Source organism: Podarcis cretensis, assembly GCF_951804945.1.
Source record: "Podarcis cretensis genome assembly, chromosome: 7".
In the NCBI taxonomy this organism is placed as follows: Eukaryota; Metazoa; Chordata; class Lepidosauria; order Squamata; family Lacertidae; genus Podarcis; species Podarcis cretensis.
Genome location: NC_137176.1, coordinates 52,375,360 through 52,399,722, shown reverse-complemented (window position 1 = coordinate 52,399,722; position 24,363 = coordinate 52,375,360). Strand labels below are relative to the sequence as shown.

The window sequence follows — 24,363 nt, the reverse complement described above, 5'->3', positions numbered from 1 at the left end:
AGATAAAAAGGCCTTTTCCCTTGTTACCATCTTCCAAACCTACCTCAGACGGGGGACCTGAAAAAGGCTTCAGAAGAAGACTGAAGGGTTTGGTTCATACAGCAAGAGTTACTGCAAAAGATATTGCAAAAGATATTGGGGTCCTAAGCTATACAGTGGTACCTCAGGTTAAGTACTTAATTCGTTCCGGAGGTCTGTACTTAACCTGAAACTGTTCTTAACCTGAAGCACCACTTTATTTTATTTTTTTTAATAATATTTATTAAAGTTTTAAAAGTTACTTTAGCTAATGGGGCCTCCCGCTGCCGCTGCGCCGCCTGAGCACGATTTCTGTTCTCAACCTGAAGCAAAGTTCTTAACCTGAAGCACTATTTCTGGGTTAGTGGAGTCTGTAACCTGAAGCGTATGTAACCTGAAGCGTATGTAACCCGAGGTACCACTGTATAGGGCTTTAAAGGCAAAAGCCAGCACTTTGAATTGGGCCTAGAAACTTGCAGGCATCCTGCACAGCTGTGTCAAGATTAGTGTTATATGATCTGCTCATCTTGAGCCTGTCAACAATTAGGTGTGCAGCAGCCAGGAATATTGTATAGGCAACAGACCAGAACTGAACTTCACAAAATCTAAAGTGCTTGTTTTCTCAAGATCTTGGAAGCCTCATAGGTGGGAGATCAGTGGAAACCCGTCGGAAGAGGTTAAAAACTTTAAATACCTAGGCATCCAATATAACGCTTCCTGGAAATACCATTGTAAGCTTGCACTTAATGGAGAGGATACTCTAGCTCTGGCTATCACCCATTTCTTCTCTAACAGCTCCCAGCTTCCCTAAAGGTCTTTAACACCAAAGTAGCCCCCCAACTCCTGTATGGTGTTCCATTATGGATTGGTGCAGTTAACCAATCGTTGGAATGCATCCAATCCAAATTTCTGTGAAAAATCCTGGGGCTGCCAAATGGTGTGCCCTATGGCTGGATACCATATGGCATATGGCTCTGAATACCAAAGCATGACATTGTGGAGAATGTGGCAAGATTTTTGAGTGAAACTATGAAATTACATCACCATAGGTCATAAGAGCCATCTTCGTACCTCATGATGTCTGGACAGTTTTATCCTAATGTAGATCCTGCCATGTTTTGTCAACTGTGTTGTGTTCTGATCCATGTATACGATGCCAACAAAAGAGATTGATTGAATTAGGTGGCCACATACCACACTAGCTACAGTTTCCAAACTATCTTCAAAGGTGATACGCTAATACTTTTTTAAAAGGTCTGGCTTATAATATCTAGTTTGGCACTCAGTCTCAGAAGCTGCTTTTGACACTCATTTGGAAAAGTGGTATCAAAATTCCTGCATTCCAGGAAGTTGGACTAGATGACCCCAACTCTACAATTCTATGGTTCTATGAAAATAAGGTGGGTGAGAGACACTGGCTCCACAGAGAGAAAAGAATTATGTCCTAACTACATTATCTTTAGGCCTGGCTAAGATGTAACAGGCCTGTGCTCACTGGAAGGACAGATCATGAAGCTGAGGCTCCAGTACTTTGGCCACCTCATGAGAAGAGAAGACTCCCTGGAAAGACCCTGATGTTGGGAAAGATGGAGGACACAAGGAGAAGGGGACAACAGAGGACGAGATGGTTGGATAGTGTTATTGAAGCTACCAGCATGAGTTTGACCAAACTGCGGGAGGCAGTGAACGACAGGAGTGCTTGGCGTGCTCTGGTCCATGGAGTCACGAAGAGTCGGACACGACTAAACGACTAAACAACAACAACAACAAAGATGTAACAACCTCAGTTCAAAAACAGATCCTGGTTTCTTATCTTGATTGCTAAGCAGCATGTTACCAGAGAGCACAAGATTGTCTCCATTTTGTCCCCATAAGAACACCTTGGCTCATAATCCCCTCATGCCTGTTAACAGCTAGCTGGCAAAAGCTGGCATGCCAGGACAAAGTGTGTTTGCAGCGCTAGTCACCATGAACAAGAGAGCTTCCAGTTCCTCTGTGCCTCAGGCTAAGGAGTTCTTGGATGCACAAAAGGCAAAAGTTCCCCAGATCGTAACACAATCAGGAAAACCCCTTACTACTTACCAAGTGACTATTCACAGCCCAGATACAGATAGGTAGCCGTGTTGGTCTGCCATAGTCAAAACAAAAAAAATTTCCTTCCAGTAGCACCTTAAAGACCAACTAAGTTAGTTCTTGGTATGAGCTTTCGTGTGCATGCACACTTCTTCAGATACACTGAGTTCTTCCAAATAGTACTGAAATGCACTCACCTAGCCTGAAGCATGAGTCTATTCAGTAAAGCACAGGCCATCAACCTCCCTTTTTCATCTGGAAATCTTTATTTCTGTTGCCACCTGAGCTGCTGCCAGTTTCTGTCTTTTTAAGGCTATAACTGGTTTTGGCCCCCTGAACTCAGCTTGATTTAAAGAGAGCACTCTTGCAGGCACACATGCAGTGTGATGGATTCATGGAACTCCCAGCTTTGGGGGCCCATCTCTCACTCCATTGTCCTGCAATCCTTGTTGGTAAAGCCTTGCCATGCCACACCTGCTCTTCACCCCAATGTTGAGGACCCTCATTCATCCTCCCTTTGAAGTGTTTTCAGTCAGATCTATTGCAATAAGTCACATCTTCCCTTCCTTTGATTTCCCCCTCTTTCTAGCTTCCCAGCTTCCACAGCATCCCCCTTTCTTCCCCCTGCTCCCTAAACTGAAGCATCACACCATGCAGCCACTAACAGTTCACTTTTGCCTAATCTTTCACTCCCCCACTTCTGGAACAAGCCTTCTGTAAGTTAGCTTGCCATTCACCTTTTTCTGAAAAAAATCTCTGGCCTTGCCTTCTCAGGTGTCTTGTGAACCACAAATGGTGATAATAAATGAGTAATAATAATAATTGTGAGGAATAATAGTTGTGAGGATACTCTAACCCAAACCCAGAACAATACCCCTAAAATTACACACACTGTGCTACTATATATTGTGGTTAAAAAAGAAATAAAGCTAGTTTTTGGATCAGCTCTATCAGACCTGAGAGAAGCCTGTCAGAATACAGCCAAGCCTACAGGGGAAAGATTCTCCTAGCACTAAAGTATTCACTCTAAGTTATTTGTGGTCCTGAAGGGCTAGTTCCCAGGTAATGGAAACGTAGATGCCAGGCATATATAGAATGCACGTCCCATGCAAACATAGTTATGACCACAGTGTTCCGGTTCAGTCATCATGGAAAACTCCTTTAAAACGACATAATATAAAGCAAGGCATACAAAGAGAGAGACAGGAGTAACTGGGCACATGGTTCATTCTTGGGTCAAGAAACCATAGTTTATCATTACATCTGAACTATAAAATTGTCACAGTTTTCTGATAAGAACTCCAAAAACTGTAGTGTGGTACAGGTTTGCAGAACTGTTAAAATGTAGAAATGATAGGGATGTTTTCAGCTAAATTATACTCAGAGTAGATTCATTTCAATTAATGGACCTGTTTGGGGGGTCTGCTGTGCATAGGAATAACACTGAACACAGTCCTTAGGCTTCCTACTTCTCAAACAAACAGATAACACATTTTTCACAGTGCCTAGTACTGTTGGGTTCTCATCCCTTACTGATTCACGTGAAGATGTGACAGACACCTTCACTTTTTATTCCCATTGTTTTGTGATTTAGTGCGGTATTTTACAACTATCAGACACTCTCACAATTGGCAAGTGATGGGAAGTTCAAAATGGTATGGGCAAGTTAACAAGGGAAAGAATGAGACAAGCATTTTGGCTCAATCATTTATTAGCATCAGTTCTGGTTTTATTGCAGTGGACAGCTGGGAAATAAATGAGTGGGTTATGTTTATTTAATGTAACATATTCAACCTGGTGGACACCATAGTTTGCGAGCCATGAGCAGTGTAGTTCTGTGGTTTCTCGTATGCTTTTTAATATCATTTAACAGAAGCAGCAGGACAATGACAGAAAAACATTATAAGAATATATGTTGGTCTCTTCACACTTTGGGTTGGATCCAGACATTCATTGAATTTAGGATCCATTGAAGTTAATGGGTCATGACTTAAGTCCCAGTGGCCTGGTTCACATGACACAGTAAGCCAAACCATGGCTTATCATGTCCACACAAATGCACACACGCAACTGATTTGCTCCTCCCTGGTGCTTTTTGCTCCTTCATCACACACTGCGCTAAGCCAAACCAGGGCTTGTGGTTAAACCTTCTCCCTTTGCTAATCATACCATTGTTACAGGTCATAGTTAGCAAGGACAGAGCTTAACCATACATCCAAGTTCAGACAACATGCTAGGCCAAACCTTGCCTTAGATCAGCATGGTGTGTGAGCAAAAAGGACCAAGCAGGAGCAAAGTGATTGCAAGCCTCTCTCCAGGAGCCCACGTATTCATGCAGTCACAGTAAGCCATATTTTAGTAACTTGTTCTAAACAATTTTAAATATTGTATTTAGGGATGGGGCCACAGGTCACTTGACAGATTATCTGCTTTGCATGCAGAAAGTATCAGATTCAATCCCTGAAATCCCCAGGAAGGGCTGGGAGGGACTCTTGTGTGGAAACATGCAGTCAATATAGGCAATATTGAGCTAGATGGACTAATGATTTGACATGGTATAAGGCAGGTTCTTATGTTGCTACATTGCTGCAACCCACCTTGGGATCTTATGGTGCAGGCGAGTAAGAAACAACAACAACAACTTGTTAACTGAACCTGGATCCAACCTATTTTGTTTGTAGGCATACAGTACAAATGTGACATTTTAAAGTATGAATGTTACAAATATTCATATAGGTACTAGTGCATCATACAGATACACTTATCAAGAATTCTTGATTGGCTGACTCAATAGGAGAATCTCGTTTGCCCTTCACAATATGTGAAACAGCTGTGTGTGACAAGGAACATTGGGGGAAATTATCACTAGGATTTAAAATTTGATGCAACTAAAATGAAATGCACATTACTTCACCCAAATATGCACATCATGGATTACACTCTGATAACTTGTATAGATTTCAAATCAAGTGACTCATCTTAAGGAATTGTTTTTTATTCTTCTGAAATGCCCAAATGATGTGATCAAGTCCATCATCTCCAGGTTTTCAGGTTTAACTGAGTAAAGAGGTCCCTGCTTACATTCCAACTATTTATAATTTTTTCTTGGGGAAAATGCATTAATGGTTGGGGGTAAGCAAGGAAACAGTTGTCTAGATGGCAAAAAAGGTAGGGTGTTCTGTTCTAAATGTGTCCAATTTCTTATATATGTCATACACCCACCCAAGTAACTAAGCCAAAAGTTATAATGTTGGGATATTCCCCCAAGAACAGTTTGTTGTTGCTGCTTTCTTTTTTGATTGAAATACCATGATCGGATAGAGGCTATTTGTATGGTTTGCTTGTTTGTGAAATAATCTATTACAGATATCAGTAAGGGATGAGCAGAACAGCAATGATTTGCACTGGACCAAACAACAGGAAACAAGGACTACATAATTAACAATAGTTGAGTCAAACATGTGAATCTGACCATTTGCTTAATAACATGGCTTCCATGTTTTATTCTTCTTGAAATTATGTAATAAAAAAAGCTCATTAAAGCTTATGGACAGAGCAGTACAACAGGAAAATGAAGTGTCTTTGACTAGAAAGTTTTTCAAAGGAAGCTTGCTTAGGCTTACCAACATTTGTATCCTCAGTATTTACCAATAGTTTCCAAACTGGCTTCCACCCAAACAGCAAGAGTGGGACAGCAAATGTTATGGTGGGGATCAGCAATTCCCAATTAGTTTGCAAGCTGCCAAATTGCTAGTTGCTGCAAAGTTACCTCAAAACCACTATCACAGAGGACATGCCACCCTAGCAGTTATATTTAGATGCCATCATTCCCTGGAAATTGTTAGCATATGAATAGCTATAATAAGTAGTCATTGGACTCCCTATAGAGCTGAGTGATGCCCATGACCATTAACACTTGGCCTTTCCCATATCTACTGCTTTCTCATCCTTACTTTCTTTTCTCAACTGTGACTCCCTCCACTTACTCTAAAGAGCTAGATTGCATGCACCAGATACCCAAGGTCAATATCAACAACTGAGTTCTCTGTTCAATGAGAATTTTAAAAGCAGTAGCATTGCTACTCCATTGTCTTTTTCTTGATATTGTACAAATTTGAGTTGTAAATGTGCTCTGTTCTTTAAAAAATAGAGAACAGCAGGAGGAATGAGTAGTTATGTAATCTCTCTGAGATATTTTTAAAAACATGAAAAGAAAACAGAAACTGGAAATTATTGCCAAGCATTTCTAGGAAGAGCCCAGCTGTGCCAAAACAACCACAACTGTGTACAAACACAGGATGCAATCCTCCATTATAGAGGGCATTTAAGGCGGGTTTCCCAACTTCCTCTCTCTTGTTTCTTGGTCTCTTTTCTGATGAAGCTCATCTGGCCTCCATAACATCCAGAATTTCCCTCTAAACAGGTAACTGTTGCACTAAAAAAGGCAGTAGCTTTCATCATAAAACATAGCCTATCTTTAGATTATTTGTGCTCTTGTATGACTACTAAACATTTCATATGTCCATATTTTTATTTAAATAATTCATATGCTGCTTCACAGAGTGGCTTGAGTAACTTTTTTTAATAAATGAAAAACCTGGGTTATATAGAAAAAATCTGCTATTTATAAAGATTCCTGCTTATCTGTAGTTGTGGACAAAGGTAGGGTTGTTGTTTTTAACATTAAATTCACAAAAGGCTCTTTCTGTCTACAGACTGACAACTCACTAAGAACAAATGTCAGCTTTGATACAAGTTATTGAAGGATTGGAGACAATTGTGTACCATAGCATTACAAACCAAATTATTGTGAGGCCAGAAAACAAAGCCATGTATATTCTGTTCTCTTGGAGTGGAAGTGCTTGCTGGCTTTATTTCCTGTTTACTGAAGCAAGCCATCACAAGCATTAGAGACTGCTGTTTCATCCGAATTCTGACATGTTTTATCTTGAAAGAGGTGAACTTGAGTAAGAGTAAACAAAGGGAAGTTTGCCAATGATATTTGAAATAAATAAAAATTGTGATCAGTTTGATAACACACATCCTTCTGATTCATTGTTCTCGTAAGCCTCCAAGTGCCTTGAGGTGTGTGCCTGTTTCTAAAGGAATGTTGCACAGTTAACACAGAGGAACACACGGAGTGGTTTATGCAAACACGCACTGGCAAAAGTTGTTCCAAACTTTAAAGAGAAAACTGTTGCAGATCACAAACCCTCTACTTCATGACATGTTTTTTCATTAATACGGTATGCTAAGGCCGTCATTCTTTGTTCCAAATATTGGCCTTAGGGGCCACTTATCTTCTGGGAAGAATGTAGTGGCTTCTTACCTCGTAATTGTTCCCAGGAACACCTCTGCCTGATCTGGCTTAGATTTGTAAACCACTGGGAATCCGCTATGGCTGGTGTCGGCAAGGAGTTGAGCCAAGAAAGCAATGTTTTCTCTTACATGGAGAACCCTGACATGAAGCTTCATGACATCTCTGGCAGCAAACAATTCCAGGTTTAACCTGAAAGACATAAAGCAGACAGCCAACAATTTATTTAGTAAACAAGGAACAAGGCACACTGTACCACATGAGTGTTTGATGACTTTATAATGTGCTGGTGAATTACTTCAAGCTGCAAATAAATTGGTTTTATTTTGTGAATATGTTGTTTCAAATGTAATTAGCCAATAAAGTTATTATCAAGACTTTCCTGCCTATGAGTAAGATGCTTGATAAAACCAACCAGATGTAAGCATTAGTTTTCTAAGAGAAGATAAGAGCCATTAATCAGTTTCCATGAGTTTTTCTGCTTTTTAAAAAATGTTTTAATTCAAAATGAAATCCCCAGAAAATTATGTTCAGATTACAAAAAGTTCTTGGAACTAGGAGGAGAATGTAAAGAAGAAATAAAACTTTCATAATAACATAACAGTTAAAATGGTTCTCACCAATTGTTCACCAAGCTCAATAAGCTGCTGTGATCACTGATGACCTCTTGGAGATATATGAAACATTAACAACTACTCTGGTCATGTTGTACAGATATCAGAGAACATCTGTACCACATCTGTTCTATTTATATTATTTTAAGTGTTGTTTATAAAGCTTGGTTGGCCACCATGAACATTCTGCAGAGGCAAGTTGGCACAGTCCAAATTTTAAGAGAAAATCTGGTGTCGCTAGAGGATTTCAACACTCTTGCTCCAAGGAGCTCAGGACATTGGACATGCTTCTCACCTTTAACAACACTGTGTGGTACAGTAGGCAAAGAGATAGTGACTGACCCAATGTCACTCAGTGAGCTTCATGCAGAGTAGGAATTTGGCCCTTGGTGAAAGGTAGTGTTTTATTTCTTGGGCCGCCTACAAAATTTTTGAATACAGATGGGATTACTATACCAAGTCATTCTAACAAATGACAATTGTGGTGATTAGCCTTTATCTGGTTGCACCACTTCAAACTGCAGGTGGCAAATCCCATGATTTAATAGTTCTCCATACAAAAAAGAAAAATCTGTACACATAGAAAACTACCGGTAAGTATCTGGGAAAACATTATACTCTTCTTTCTGATATGCCATTTTTCTACATGCAGTGAATTTCTGTATGAAGGGCTATTCAGCCATCTACCACCTTGAATGGTACCCTCTAGAAACAAAGTTACCACTTCATGCACTGTTTGTTGGAATTAGAGCTGGCTGGCTGACTTTTTTTGTCCATTCAAGACTGGTCAAGTCTCCAAGGGCCACACTCCAGTGGTGACTGTAAGCCAGAAAACACACCCTCTCTCTTGCATGTATGCATCATAGTTAGTCACCACTCATGAAGTCCACGACTGCACACTCACCACACATGGAAACCACAACCATACACACACATAGCACTTTTCTTTCTCTCTCACACACACACATCCTTACAGTGCTGGGCTGAGAGGGGAGGTTGAAACTCAGCACTGTGATAAGGGCAATCACACACACACACACAAACACACACACACACACACACACACACACACACACATTAATGGCAAGAGCTCTTTCTCCATAAACTTGCAGGGGGCAGGAGTTACAGCCTCAAAAAAGGCTGGTAGGGAGAGAAACTGAATGACCCTTGAGGTAACAGGATCCTTGAGGAATGAGATAGATTCTCTCCCCCACCAACCATTTCAGGGAGTGTACTCTTTCTCCCCATGTTATTGATGGTTGTCAATAACATTTAGGCAGCCACATTAAGATTTTAACTCTGGATCGTAGAGAAAATTCACTAGGTGGCAATCATGGAAGTAGTTTGCCTGTTGATATTAATTAACCTTCCTTCATAGGGGAGGCACTCTGGTGCAGATGAGGCCTATGCAAAGGGTGGAGAACTATTTCATAAGTCCTTTCCTGGTTCTCCCTGGGAATGTTCTAAATGTCTCCAGGAATGAAAGTGAAAGCTGCATATAGAAATCAATCAAGATATCCAAGAGTTTAATGTAGCTCAGGCTAGGCACCAGTGTGCCCCCCCCCCCAAAGGAGCCCAATGAGGATTGAGCATGCTCAGTGGGCACATAATGTTGATTAACTATTGGGCAAGAGAAACAAAACTGTGAGGAGGAGAATGGAATGGAGTGGCTAGAATCCTGAACAGAAGCACTCCACACTGATTCGTTTGGTTGCAGACTCCACTTGCTTATTTAAAATTTGTTTATACCCAGGAATGTGGCTGCAGCTGTGTCACGTGGAAGATTTCAAAAGAAAAAGCAACTATTATTTCATTTTATAGATTTATACCCTCGTCCTTCATAAAACTCCCAGGCTTATAAATCATCACATTGGGGAATTAAGCAGATAAATCTGATCCTCTGGTGTAAGGATTGTTGTGCTAAGCTTCAAATCATAACATTAATAACTTAGCTAGTATGTTAAACGTGTTTCACATCATTATCTCAGTAATGTTTACAAGACCCAGTAAGATGGGTCAGTGTTAGAACTAATAAATAAATTGTGACTAGCAATCCTATTGTTCTGCCAAAGCTGTGCATACAAGACGGGGTTCCCCTGCTTTGCCAGCTGGCTTATTATTCTTTAATAATTCAGAAATGAGTGTCTACTTTTTAGGAAATAGAATACACTTAAGACTGAAGGAAACAAAGGTTATCATGTAAGTTAAATAGTAAGATATAACTCATTAAAAAGTATTTAGCCAAAAATGTTTTCCAAAAATACTGAAGGGCCAAGGGAGACTAAGGAAAAGATGGGTCATGATTAGTACCTTTTAAAAAAGGATTCCAAATAGCACAGAAAGTCATGCCACAACATCACACCACAATATGGAGAGGTATGCACCAGTATCGTGACAGCCATGCCAACACCTTCTTTTCCCTGAAACTTGTGTCTGGTCACACTGATTTTCTTATTGGCCTGGTTTGCACATCACACTACACCATAGTTAAAATAAACTATGGTTTAACGTGAACAAGGAGCATGCTGGTGCACACTGTTGAAATTGTGGTCACTTTGTTCCTCCCCAACTCCTGCTACTGCTGTACTACCAGGAGACAAACCATGGTCTATCTTGTTGAGTAATCCCAACCCAGGCTCATGGTTTGTCACTTTCCCAACAAAGCATGTCCAGAAGCCAAAGTTTGTTCTTGGATTGTGACTTGTAGTTTGTTTAGGGTCAAGAAACCATGAGCCTGGGATCAGACAACACAAGCCAGACCATGGCTTTCTCCAGCAGCACAACAGCAGCCAGAATGCGGGAGGAGCAACATGCTCAGGAAAACCAGCATGCTGCTTGCTCATATTAAACCACAATTTATTTTAACTATTGTTAATGTGATGTGTGAGCCGGGTCTCTCTCTTTCTTAGTCACACACATACACACAAAACCAACCCATTTAATTTCAAGGTAACAGTTTCAACATGCAAATTTTCAGAGTGATTTCTCTATAAGTTCATTTCGCTCCAGTTAAAAATGTACAAACTCCCACTTCAGAAAATCCAAGTCAGCAATATCAAAAGCTCAACTATGCAATACAATCAACTATTTAATGTAATGCCACTTTCCAACATGCTTTTATTTAAAACAATGTACAATTACTCTTATCATAGTCTGATTTCTTGGCTCCTCAAATCAGTTTTATGTGGCATATCATGCAGAAACACAGAGAATTTTGACAAGGCTAACGTTAAGCTAGAACAGAACAAGCACAGATTCACTCAGCACTTAACTTGTCCCATTAAAAAGTAGGCTGTAAGATATTTTCTTTCTGAAGTGTATAGTGGCTTATAAAAGCAGGAAGAGTTGCCAAGTTATAGAAGTGTTTGAGTACTCTTGCCCTCATTAAAAAGCACTCCCTGGCAACCAGCAGCTCAGAGTGTTCCAGTTAGCTAGCTTTTATAACAGGGAGGGGACAATTTATGGTGGTATGCAGCATAACTAGAAATCACAGTGCATCCCTCTGTTAGACACAGCTTAATCATCCAGTATCTAGAACATAACACACTGTATGATCTGACATAACTTTTTACAAGCAAAAGTGAATATCTATGATGTGCTAAAAGAAAAGAAAAAAGAATAGAAAGCTTTGTTCCCATTGTTCATTGGTTTATTAATGGGAAGCCTACTCAACATTTGGGGATTATGCCCAGCCTTGGCTGAAAAAGGCCACAATGAATATATTACCTCTTTCCCATCACTATATATCAGAAGTTTGTATCAGAAAAGAGACACACACTTAAAATGTCTCTTCTCCAGAAATTAGATTAGTGGGCCAGAAGTATAGCTCTTCTTTCCTTGCCAAAATGCTGCAATGCCAACACTCACTATCATTTAAGCAGTTTCTTGTGATAGTAGAACAAAACCCATTTTGCTTCTTGTGTTAGGAGGCAATTGCAGATAGGTCTTCATCTGATATATACATGGAGATAGCTTTGCTATGCATTTTATGTTTTCAAGGGACATGATTCTGCATTTACTATATTTTCCTGTCTTGTTTGGTTTTTTTCTGATGCAGCCAGAAGTTGAACTACCAGTAGGTTCCTTCCAGGTTTCTGTTTGTCCCTAACTCAGAAGAAATCACACGTTATGGCCAAATCAATCTCTAAATCAGCAAATTAAAGACATCCAGTCGTTTTATACTAACTCATAGAACAGCCACAATAGGAAAATAAGAAAACACTCACCATTTTTTCCTATGGCAAACAAATGGCTCAGCATCTAAGTAGGGAATGGATTTCAGCTTCAGTAAAGAACTGTATAGAGACATGTTAAACCAGTCACCAACCATTTTGGCTAGCATGACTGCCAGCATGATGAGTAGCAAGGACTGGACATCATTTGTGATCTCTACCTAAAGTAGCAGGGAAATGAAAACATGCATTACTAGAAAAGAAGTGTGTTGTTGATAATTAGAGGTCATCTGTTTAAAGAAACCGGTTAGATGTTTTATTTACAATTACATGGTACAAAAATTCTGTTGAACAAAATACTGTAGGCTTTATGTTCCAAACTAAGAAATAATAGCAACATGATGTTACAATTAACAGCCACTTTCAGCACTTTTTGAATAGCATTGTTTGAGAGTTGAGAGTATTGTGGGCCAAATTTTATGGAACTCCCTTTCAGTTAAGGTCATGCCTGCACTCCATTGAAGCCATCCTGAGACTGATGCCTACAGCACTTTCTAAGCATGCCTGATGTGCTCACAGGCTCAAAAGAAGAAGAAGAAAACTAGTATCCACTAAAATATGGAGGACCCACTAAAGTATGGATTCTCAAAGTAAGGAAGCATTCTGATAAGAAGCTGCCAGAAGAAACAAAAGACTTTTCCTAACCAGCTCAAACAGAAACACTATGCATTTCTCAGATGCGTTTTAGAGCTTTTTTGCTCTCCAGTAATCCCTATTTTGGGGTCACAGCTAAGGATGGACAATTCAGTCAATTCCTGGTCCATGTAACTTTCACTTTTATTCCTTCTCCATCCATTCCCTCCCTTTACCCTTTGTGTTGAACATCACTAAAATGCATTTTAAAATACTTTTAAAAAATGTATAAGATAGTCGAAGGGCTGACTTTGATGTTTTAAAGTCTCTCCCGCACCCCTGAACAGGTAAGAGCATCTTGAAGTGGCTGGAATGTCTGGGTAGCAAAGCAGGATGAAAATGGGGTTGCACCCTGGGAGTGATCAGAGACAGGCTGACAGGACAGGTAGGGCTGGTGCCACAGTGGGTTAGTGCATCTGGATGTTAACCAGATGGTTGGTGGTTCGAACCCACCCAGAGATGGCTGTGGGCAGGATTCTTGCATTGCAGGAGGTTGGACTAAAATTCTATTGGAGTCGCTTCCAACTCTAAAATTCTATGATTCTATGCAGTCCCACCCATGGACATTGTAAAGAAAAATAATGACTGCCCTATCTGTATTTAACCTTGGTCAGAACGTCTTGCATGTCTTCTTTCAAAGGTAATTCTACAACATCCAGCCCATTTATATAGATCGGTGGTTGCCTCACTACTCTTGCAATAACCTTGATGTGTGGCAACTGACATAGCCTTGCTGCCCTTATTTAATAATAGGTGAATTATGTGTGCTCCAGTGCATGAGATGTGTGAAAGAGAGAGCACTGAACCTGCAAAGAGGAAACTCACACAGGTGATAAGACTGTTACAAAGCAAGTGTAAAGAATCCACTTGAATGTTTCACCTCAGCAGACACTGAAGATGAAGTCTTACATTATTAGCTACTGCATGTGAAACTGTCAAGACATATTTCTTCACACTTTGCCATGAGATTAGTCAGCTTCAGCAGCTGTGTGGTTCCCCTGAGTACAAGGCACAATATAGGATGCAACAGAGGGGTGGAATTGTGCTACCCATCATCATGGATGTCACTCTCACAACAGCTACTCTCAGGTAGATGTTCATGGACCAATCTAGACATGGTAAGGGAGAGCCATGTACAGAATCACCTGTGTTTCAACACTTAAATGTAGCTGCAATGGAATGGGCAATTTGGAACAGTACAAAAGCACCATGAAAGAGGCTTAAAGCCTTCCCTCTATGCCATTTTCCTGATTGAAATTATTCTCACCAAAGCTATTATTTGTCCCATCGGAAGAAACATGCAAGTACCCATGATAAATCTGTACATTTCTCCCTGTGGGTCAAGCAGCAACTTGCAACGAGGGGCAATTTTAATCAGAAAAATAGCAAGGAGTAAAAGAGTGAACCACCACCCCAACAGCTAACCTTCTCCCAAATCAGAATAGTGCACAGTTGCTTTTTTATGTTTTTTAATATGGGAGCTCCTATCTGGATCCTATTCTTCACATGTAATTTAACTATGTAACACACATGTTAATTTCATTCCTTATAACTACACTTATGTATAAATATAATTTTAACTATTTTAGATTGTAGTCTCCTCAGGACAGTGATCTTTCTCTTGGCTGTTAGTAAGTCAAGTATAGTGCGCAATGATGACACCACAAAATAATGGTACTAAAACAATATAATTCTGAACAGTTCTCTAGATCATAACAGCTGCACTAACTGGGGAAAGACTCAAATTCTCCAATAAGGTTTGGCTTCTGGGGAAACGCTGTATCCTCAAATAGAACTAGATCTCAAGCAACAACAACAAAAATGGACAAGGACACACCTGCTGCTCTATAAACTGATAATCTGAAAAGACCCCACCTCAAGAAAACTTGCTACTTGATTTGGGCTGCTCATAATAGGTAAACCTTCCCCATGCCCTATACCTTGTAGAAATAGAACTTACACTGAAGGAACAGATATAAGAAGTAGACAAATTGGTGCTAATATTTTTTAAAAAAAAAACAAAAAAATGGAAGAAAAGGAAGAGAAAGAAAAACAGGAAAAACAGCTTAACAGCCAGTAAATTTTATCTTTTAATCTGTGCAATGTGAAGTGCACTTAGGGGGCAGATCACAAGGAAAGATTTACTAGCTATGCTTGATTTTGCTATCTTATGTAATTTAGGTCTTATAGAGGTAACAGGCCATGCTAAAGACGGCTTGCCTTTAGGGTTTCTGCTCCTATACAGCCAGCACTGCTAATGGATTAAGGAAAAATACCATTAATAGGCAGATTTATAATTCATGAATCAGCAAATTAGTTTTACTTTGCTTACCTCATACATAATTGCACGCTTAGTGGAATGCTTCAGAGGCTTTTAGAAAAAACTAACCTTATTTTAGTCACTGATGGAATTTTTCTGTAAGCCCTACAGTGATGTATGCCCCACATCATTATAACCAGTTGGCCCCCTGTCTATTATTATAGTTTTATTACATAACACATACTTATGCATTTCATTAAGAGCATCAACAGGGCATGGCACATCAAAGAGAGGAGGGCAGCTGCCCAGGAAATTCAAAAGACACATTTTACATAAAACTACTGATAAAAGCCCTGGCCCTCATTCTTAGTCACACCTTGGTTAACTTCTTTCTCGGTTTGGCTTTTGGTTTTGAAAATGTAGTCAAAATGGAACCTCATTAGAATTGGGCCTGCTGATCCAGCAGACTTTTATTGACCATCTTTTTTACTCAAATTCATTGGAGGGGAGAATCTAGTTAAAAATGAAGTCATTAGGTGCAAAAAAAAAAAATTGTAAAGGCAAAGAGGGCACCATTTTCATTTACATTCATAAAAAGGCAAGTGGCTTGTGGTAAATATGAACTTTCCTTAAAACCTAACAGCTGCCTTCCTCACCAAGTTCCCTTTCTCTTCTTGAAAAAGATACTGCATAATCCAGCTCAGAACTGTCTAACACACTTTACAAAAGTGATTTACACCAAGGATGCACAACTCTAATAATTCTGAGGTTTTTATATTTTTACTAACTCCAGAGGGCTGCATCACTATGCTAGCATCCTGTTATCACTGGAGTTTTGGAGATTTTAAAATACATTGTACTGGTTTTCATTTATAACAAACAACAGTACAGCATACACTTGAAGCCTGGAAGACAGACGAGCCCAGATAATTTTGCAGTCCTAAGAACAGAGAAGGTTGGTTTTTTAAATCAATTTTCTGTCAATCTTCACACACACACACACCACCACACACACACATATCCCTTGCTCTATTAATCTCCTCCTTTTCACTTCCAACTCCAGATTGCTCCAGACTATGGGATACTGCATACTTCATACTTTCACTATGTTTCCAATGTAGACAAAGTGATGAGGGATTTCTTCCAACTTCACCTTTAACAGGCACTACATTAGATGTTCCTACATCAAAGGGATACATAAAATTGATGCTTGCAATTCTCAAGTGCCAGGGTGGAGGGGTTATAAGGAAGTGTTAGAGCTTGGGACCATATAGAATTCATGTTCATGTTTCACTCTACTCAAGGTATGCTTGGAATCTGAGGGCAGACTCAATTACCGTAGCTAACACGTTGGTTCTAGCAATGTTACTCAAATCTCTGAACAATGATGTTTCAGAAAAAGGTAGGTGCACTTGCCCATTTTTGCTTGCTCAACAGAACACTTCCACTCTGAAATTGCTGCCGCTAGTGTATGTCAAGCACAGTCAGAAAAGCACTTAATGACGCTGACAGATGTTTTGGTGGGTTTTGTAACAGATGGAAACCTTTTAGAAATTTATTTTCCTTTCCCAAGAGGAAATGTCAGCAAGGTTGTGATCCAGTGTCGTGATACAAAGAAACTGAAGTCATGCTTTAACCATGAGCAACTACTGAGACAGTTCATCCTAGAGCATGAGCAGTAGCTGTAGCTGCATACATTGACTGAAGGTATTTGGAGCACCAGCTGCACTTCCGGTTGTACACAGAACTGTCATTGTGATTCTGCTTCTGTCTATCCTAGTCACTGCTCTAAGACTGTTCCCATCTAGCAAAAAAAACCATTGCCCTCCCAATCCTCACTACTGGCTTGTTGCTCCCTTCACAAATAAGGCCAGCTGTTACTTTTGGCTGCAACTGTATTTGGCTCTTGAGACGTAGAATTATATCTTTCTCCAATTCAGATTTCGTTCCATTTTATCATCCAAAGCCAGTTCTTACCATCTGCATGAGGAGATTACTAGTAGTTTCCGGCTGGATGTGCACCTACAGCTGTAAGGTTTGCACTTGAGCCAGCAATGTTTAAGTTATTGCTGCCTAAAGAACCAACAGCATTCTACTTTTATTCCATTTGGGCTTCCCAAAAGAGACAATGTGAATGGTTCATACCAAGATTTAATCAGAAGTGGTCTTAGAGCACTTTATTAGCTATAGTACAATTTAAGAGACTGAGTAGAGGATTTCCAACCACTCCTGTTTCTGGGCCGTATAAGGGTCATTGCAATAATTTTTGTCATCCAAGATCCTCTGCCTGAGGAGATATTTCAGTGGACAGTAGAGACAGCCTGGCCAATGGACTCTTGGGGCACTTCCAGATGACCTATTTATTGGGCATTCATCCCAATTTGCTTGCAGGGAGATTAGAGAACATTGGCTATTTTATTAACATTCATTCTGATTTGTTGGTGGGCAGGTCAAAAGATGTTAAGTCAATGCAAGTGTTATCCCACACTTTCCAGTACATTTTTCCATCGCTTTTGGGAAGTACCGTAGATTTGCTGTGCAAGAACTCCTAATCAACTATAATTGTGCATACTGAATTTGCCAGTATGTGTATGAATCCCACCCCAAAATAGTGATAGTCTGGAAGTGCCCTTGATCTCATTAATTTTATTTCCTGCCACACTGCATATTGCATGCCATTTGCAATAGCTGAATAATCTGTTTGTAAAGCATGTCTCCATATAGTTGCATCTGCAGATACAAATGTACTTAACTGAAGCTTGTCCCTCAACATAAAATATTTTAACCTGTCTGTATTGGCATTCTGCTGGTTCTTGAAGTCACAGCTGCTTAAACAAGCATTCCCCTGATTTCCTGGCTTGAACCTCCTGTTTAATTGTTTTAATTGCTTTTTTTAATTTTTATGCTGTTTTAATGAGCTTGTTTTGTTATGCATTTTAATTGTGGGTGCTTATTTTAATATTTTGATAGAAGTGTTTTATTGTGTACTTTAATTATGTATGGCTATATTTTTTTACATTGATTTTATAAAGTGTAAACCACTGAGAAGCCCTTTTGGCCATCAAGCAATAGCTAATTTAATTAATTAGGATAATATAGAATACTTAAACAAACAGTCTTAAGCCTCATATAGAGTTGCATGGGCTTAAGCACAGTTATTTAACTTGGATGAAGTGGACTTTTCTCCATACTGGAATAGGAGCATGTGGAAATGTTACCATCAGACCTAGTACTTTCAGCAAAAAGGAAAGGCAGAGAGCTGAGTATCAACATGGAAAAGGGAAGCAGCCAAGAACGAAGAAGTGGGCAAAAGCCTGTGGGGTCTGGTATTTCTTTTTAAAAAGCATTTTACTAACCTGTTCATCACCACCATATAACTCTTTCCAAATGGAAGACTGCATAGACAGCCAAAGCAAACATTCCAAAATTATTTTGGAACCTATCAAAGGATATCGGAAAAATGTATGCACTTTACAATTCAAGGTCACCACCTTTTAACTATGCTTTTGCATTGTCACGTCCAAGTCCTTTTTTCATCTCAGAAAGGAATATTGAAGAGTAGCCAACATTACTGCAGACCCTTCAGCTTTTTTAATTTTCTTAATGGTGCCATGATTTCTGCGTACTCTGAGTTACAGCTTTTCTGTGGTAGCTGTACTGTTTCTGACCTTTTTATTATTAAAAGTCAATAATGCTGGACACAGCTTTCAACATAGAGACTAGAAAACGTTCAGACACGGATTTGTTGGTTTTGTTTTGCTTCTCAGATATTACATTTTACTAACACAATCAGGGCTCCACATCACCAGCCCAGGGGAGGGGGGGTCCTACATGCTTGCCTGTAAAGATGTACAGAGCAACCTCCTCATTCTTCACCTTACTCAGTTGCTGACCATGTGAAAAGGACAACGAACCTCTGCCCACGTGCTCCAAGGATTCTGGCAGGGCTCCAGTTTTTCTACCACAGAGCTTTCTGAAGCAGGGCAAACTGCTGCTGATTTCGACTGTGCTCCTCCACACTGCCAGTCTACTACTCAGAGACCCAAATACCAAATATGCTTTTGAGGCATTTGGTAACATCATGGCGGCCAATGGCAAAACAGCATACAAGTTAGTTTACTGCATACCATTATAACTGTTAGGGAGATGGTTAGCCTTGAAACACCGCTGAAGAAAGAAGCAGCTCCAACTGCAGCAAACAACCCTGGATCAATCCATGCACTGTGTTCATCAGTCTGAACCCCCAAAATGGAAACCAGTATCAAGCCAACTATCCTGCCATATAATGCACCTGTGTACCTGCAAAGGAAAAGAAGACAGTAAAGACACTTGTCTGGGCAGATAAATGGTTTTCATTTTCTCTTGGTAACTGTGCTAGCAGAGATCTGGCACTATAGCATGACAACCTGTCTCTGAATTATAGAAGGGGATTGTCTTGCTGAAAGGGTGGGCCAGCTATGCTCTGAGAAATTGGCTGGCTTGCTTGCTTGCTTGCCAATGATGTTAGATAAAATCACAGGCAAGTAGCACAGGAGAGGGAAGCATGAAGCCTTCAATGAACTAAATAAAAAAAGAACCCCTGCTTCAGTGGGAGGTGATAGTCTGGTGTTTTCCACATTTCCTGTTAAAAGACAATATGTGCCCTCCAACACTGATGTGGAATAGCAGAGCAGCATTCAACACTCTTAGACATCAAATCAATTATTTTAATTGAACTTTAAAGGTGGCATCCAATGCACTCATTCCATGAGTGAAAAAATTTACCCTGGTGAGATGAAACTCTCCTCTGAGAAGGAGAGGTTGGAGAAATCTCCAGAGCAGATTTAGGGAGTGCCCAGGGAGAGAAGAATGGTGGAAATTTCACTTTGCAATGATAATTCCTTGCACTTGCCGAACAAGTGACATCATGCTACATTGGATACAAGTTCTCATAAAAGTTCTCATAATGGTTTGATAGGAGCTGTGTGTTGCTAATCTCTAGTGATGTCCCAAGCATTAGTCAACAGATGCCTCTGACATACACATAGCCACATACCCCACAGCATTTGAAATTGAAATGTTTGTGATTTTTTTCCCCATAAACAGGAGCAGCATCTTGAGGAAAGGTCTCTGATTACTGCATGACATACATGACATGACATACATACTTATGTAGAAGCTGCAGATTGATTTTTTAAAAAATCACCTGAAAAGAAAAGCTAAGTTTTGGCAATAGAGTGTCAGATATATCTCAAATGAACTCAAAATAATATCTCCAGGCATCCTTTTTATTGCACAGGCACGGTGATTTGTGGTCATGCTGCTATCATTCCCACTTTCAATACTATTTACACCTGTCAAAGTTTTGGGGTGGTCACACTGCTTCATTTCCAATCAGTGCACATCCTGTAACTTGCCATTGCTTTATATACTACAGATGTTCTGAGGGGTGGAGGTGTCCTGCTTTTGTTGTACCATAGTCCCACTAGACAACCATAATGTGATAACATTGGGGAAGCATTGCAGAAATAATAAAGCAGAATAAATCCACCACTAATGTGCTATTACTGTGCCAATAATACATTTCACAACACACCTGCAAGAAGGTACCAGCCTAGAGGTGCCCAACCAACCTGAGATGCAAAGACAGAAAGGCTCTGATAAATCATTAGATCTGCCTGCTCTTTTCAGCCACTTGTTAAGCATCTTTCTGAAGGCAGCTGACCCAACTTTCTTATATGAGACATAAATGCAAGTCTATTTTGTCCAGAATAAGATGGTATACATGACTATTTTTACCCACCACCATATGTAGCAAATAACTAACCTCTTTGGTTTACATGTAGGCAGTTGCAATGTTGAAAATGTGTGGTGTAAGTGGAATGTACTGAGTGACTTTCACCATATTGTGGATTTCCATAGAGATACCTGCATCCTATAGTAGCATAAAATGAATGCAATACTTACAGCATAGGTATAACCAAACCACTTGCAATGGCAGAGCCTGCTGTCAAGCAGGAAAGCAAGAAGTAGAATACAAGTGCCGTAAAAAGAGAAGCATATCCAAATTCCTCGTGAGTTCCACGTCTGAATAAGTACGTGATTCCTCTCATCCCATTCTCAGCCAAGAGAGCAGCAGCTTTAAATGAGATTGGAAAGGTGGGAGGTGAGAGAAAGAACAAACAGAAGGGCTCTAATGTCCAGATAGTTTATCAAACAGGCTTCTGTGTGGAGTTGCATCTGCACAGGTCTCAAAATTACTTTTTTCACAAAACCAATGGCTTAACTGTTCAGTCTCAATTGGCAATTGTAAACCACAATTAAGGACATGTAAGTTGTTCAGATCCATCCCTTGCTACCTTTCCTTCCCCTCTCTACTTCCATGCCACCTTCTGTTTTTTCCATTGTCTATTATAGATTAGAAGGATGATGTGGAGGAGGCCTGTCTAGATTTGCTTTTGCTTGTTAAACTCTACAGAGCACCAAGGACACTGATGCTGATGGATCATTGTGACTGTGGTTGCTGTTTGTTATGCCACATCTTCCAACTCAAGATTCATTGGGCAGATAGGCAAGGCAAGTCCTTTTAGTATTGCTGCCTATCCACCTAAGCTATCATGTCCTGTGACCAAAGTCCTAAATAGGGCTGAGCTACCAAAGTCTCTAGAAAAGTGTAGAAGAGCATAACATGGTTAAGAAGCATCTGATCTCCTTGAATGCCTCAGAAACTGTTTCTAGTTTGTTATTCAACCCCAAGTAACAGTGAAATCAAAGACTTTGCTCAAATTGTGTTCTGGAGAGAAACAGCATAGTTGGAGAAATGCAGTTACATGAATGCTGGTCATTCCTATTCCTAGTTCTACTCCCCACCCACCCTCCTGCATACCTTCATTAAAGGATTGGTTGGAATAGTTCGCTCCATCTGGTCCAGTCTGGATTGTTCCCAGGGGACAGTTATATTCTGAAATGTGCCACGTAGGCTGGCTTATACTTGAAAAATCAAAAATAAAAGAAACAACATTGTATTCATGAGTAGAATACATACTGCAAAAGGGGGTTCAGACATACTACATGTATTGAATAACATGTGAGGCAGAGCAAGCAGACTGGGCCACTCATCACCATCCTCGATAGACATATCTTCCTCCCAGCTCCAAATGCAACAGAGGAGCATGTAAGTGCATAGAACACTATATGCACCCAATCACTATTCTCCCTTTCATAAAGGGAAAGTACACATGTAGAGCCCCATAACAAACCAACTAAATATAAGAAAGGTGTATTTAAGTCCTTGAAAGATCTAATATCAAAGTTCACCATCCAGCAAAGACCAGTTAGGGGTGGGACTAGCCCATATGGACCCACAACTCCCCCTCACATGTTCTTTCAACACATGTGTGAGTATCTGAAGTCCTCAATATCTCTCCAAAATATTTATTATCCATTGAATAACTCTAGGATGGGTGCTTGTTTGGTTCTTTTTAAAGTATTCAATGATTTGATAAACTGTTTCACTTCTATATCTTTAAATTTGGAACTAAACTTAGTTTACGAAGAGGAGTTAGCTTTGTGTTTATATGATTGTCATCGTGCATATGTTCTGTACTTAAGCAGTTAGCCTCCATCTCTTTATTCAGAAGACAGCTCTCCTTTTTAAGCCCTTGTGTTGCAGTGTGTATAATGGGGAGCAGTCCGGTCACAAAAGAGCCTATAGCCCACTGATAACTCTAGATGCGAGGTCACTTATCTTTTGGGGCCAGGGGGCACATATGGAATTTTAATAAAGTGCTGTGCTAACCAGTGGGGGTCGCACAATGGCTGCTGTAGGGGTGTGGCATAACACAAAATGGCTGCTATAGGAGAGGTGTAGGAGAGGCTAAGATAGTGCAAACAGGAATTGAGGAGGAAGAGCTAACAATATCTCATGCACTGATTTGTGAGGAAGCATTTACTGAAACCTTTCATACGTGCCATATAAAGAGGGGTGGACACACTAGTACCCACAGGTACTGTGTTATTGAAATTTACTTTAGATGCATCATTTGAGAATTACCCAAGTGGATTATTTCTGTGATTTCCTCACAACCAACTGTTTCTATGATTCCATGACATCATTCTGAAAGGTTTCTTAAATAGAAACATCAGAATAGGATGGATAGGAAGGTTGGGATGGATGGGTGGGTGGATGGATGGATGGAATGGATGGATGGAAACGTTTCATTTCCTGGGCTCCCATATTCAAGCAAATTGTTGGTCTGGCACCAACAACTTATGAAGTTGCACTTAAGCTTCATGAAGGGACCAATTCTGAAAATGAAGAAGCCAGTGGCACTTATAAAGATGCCTGCATTTCTCTTTTCACTACTTACTTCTCTGGCTTAGTAGGTGGTTCAAATTCTGGCAGGTGCTTGACTGGAGTACAGTGAAAGAAATATGGCAAGTAGACCGTTGCAGTAATGGTCAAAACCTATACATGTTTTTAAAAATACGTAAGAGAGAAATGTTGAATATAAAATAAACAAATTTACCCTTATACACACCCACTCAAGTTCACGTTCATATAAGAAAGGTGTATTTAAGCTCTTGAAAGGTCTAATAACAAAGTTCACAATCCAGCAATCCATGATTAGAATTCTGACTTCTTTTGTACTGGTTTTAGGATTGGAATTGTCTTCCGTTAGTTACTGGAACATTTCTTCAAGATATCTAGCATTCCTACTTGTTTACCGCTGAATCAGAAAAAAATGTCAGTTTGTCTGCAGATTGATGTTGGTTCTGATTCAGTAGTAAACAGAAGGTTTTCCCAGGGTAAGCAATGGAACAGATGAAAAGCTACTTGAACTTGTACTTAAAAAGCACAGGACAAGCAGATAACCTCTCAGACCTTTGCTTTCTAGGTATAAGACAAGCAGAAGTGTGGGCGAGCCCTAACGCTGTGCAGAATGCTCGATCGAGCTAGCCATGATTGTTGTGGTCCTGCCTTCTATTCATTAAGGCAGCAAGGGCTGAACTCACCACATCCTGGAGGTGGAGACAAGTCAGTGAAGGAGAGGGGAGCATGCTATTACTGCTTTTCTTCTGTTGCTAAAGCAGGCAGGGACTGAAGCCACATTACTCCAAAGCAAGAGGCAGTTCACTGGACCCACTGCCCACTCTCCCACATTCCTACAGTAGGCAATAGGTACCTGTAATAAGTGTTCTATGTTTTAAGTATATCGCACAGGAGAATTAACAGGT

General features: G+C 40.0%; 1 protein-coding gene across 1 annotated transcript in view; it reads right to left on the bottom strand.

Moving 5' to 3' along the window:
* The window catches only part of LOC307221029 (chloride channel protein C-like), a 66,049-nt gene that overhangs the window by 18,425 nt on the left and 23,261 nt on the right, over positions 1–24,363 (bottom strand). Inside the window, exons 8-13 of the mRNA XM_079985143.1 lie at positions 23,496–23,593; positions 22,013–22,116; positions 21,094–21,265; positions 19,275–19,446; positions 12,249–12,415; positions 7,421–7,600 (exon numbers count right to left, since the gene is read on the bottom strand). Coding sequence (XP_079841269.1) covers positions 7,421–7,600; positions 12,249–12,415; positions 19,275–19,446; positions 21,094–21,265; positions 22,013–22,116; positions 23,496–23,593 — 893 coding nt within the window. The remainder of the gene's footprint in view (positions 1–7,420; positions 7,601–12,248; positions 12,416–19,274; positions 19,447–21,093; positions 21,266–22,012; positions 22,117–23,495; positions 23,594–24,363) is intronic.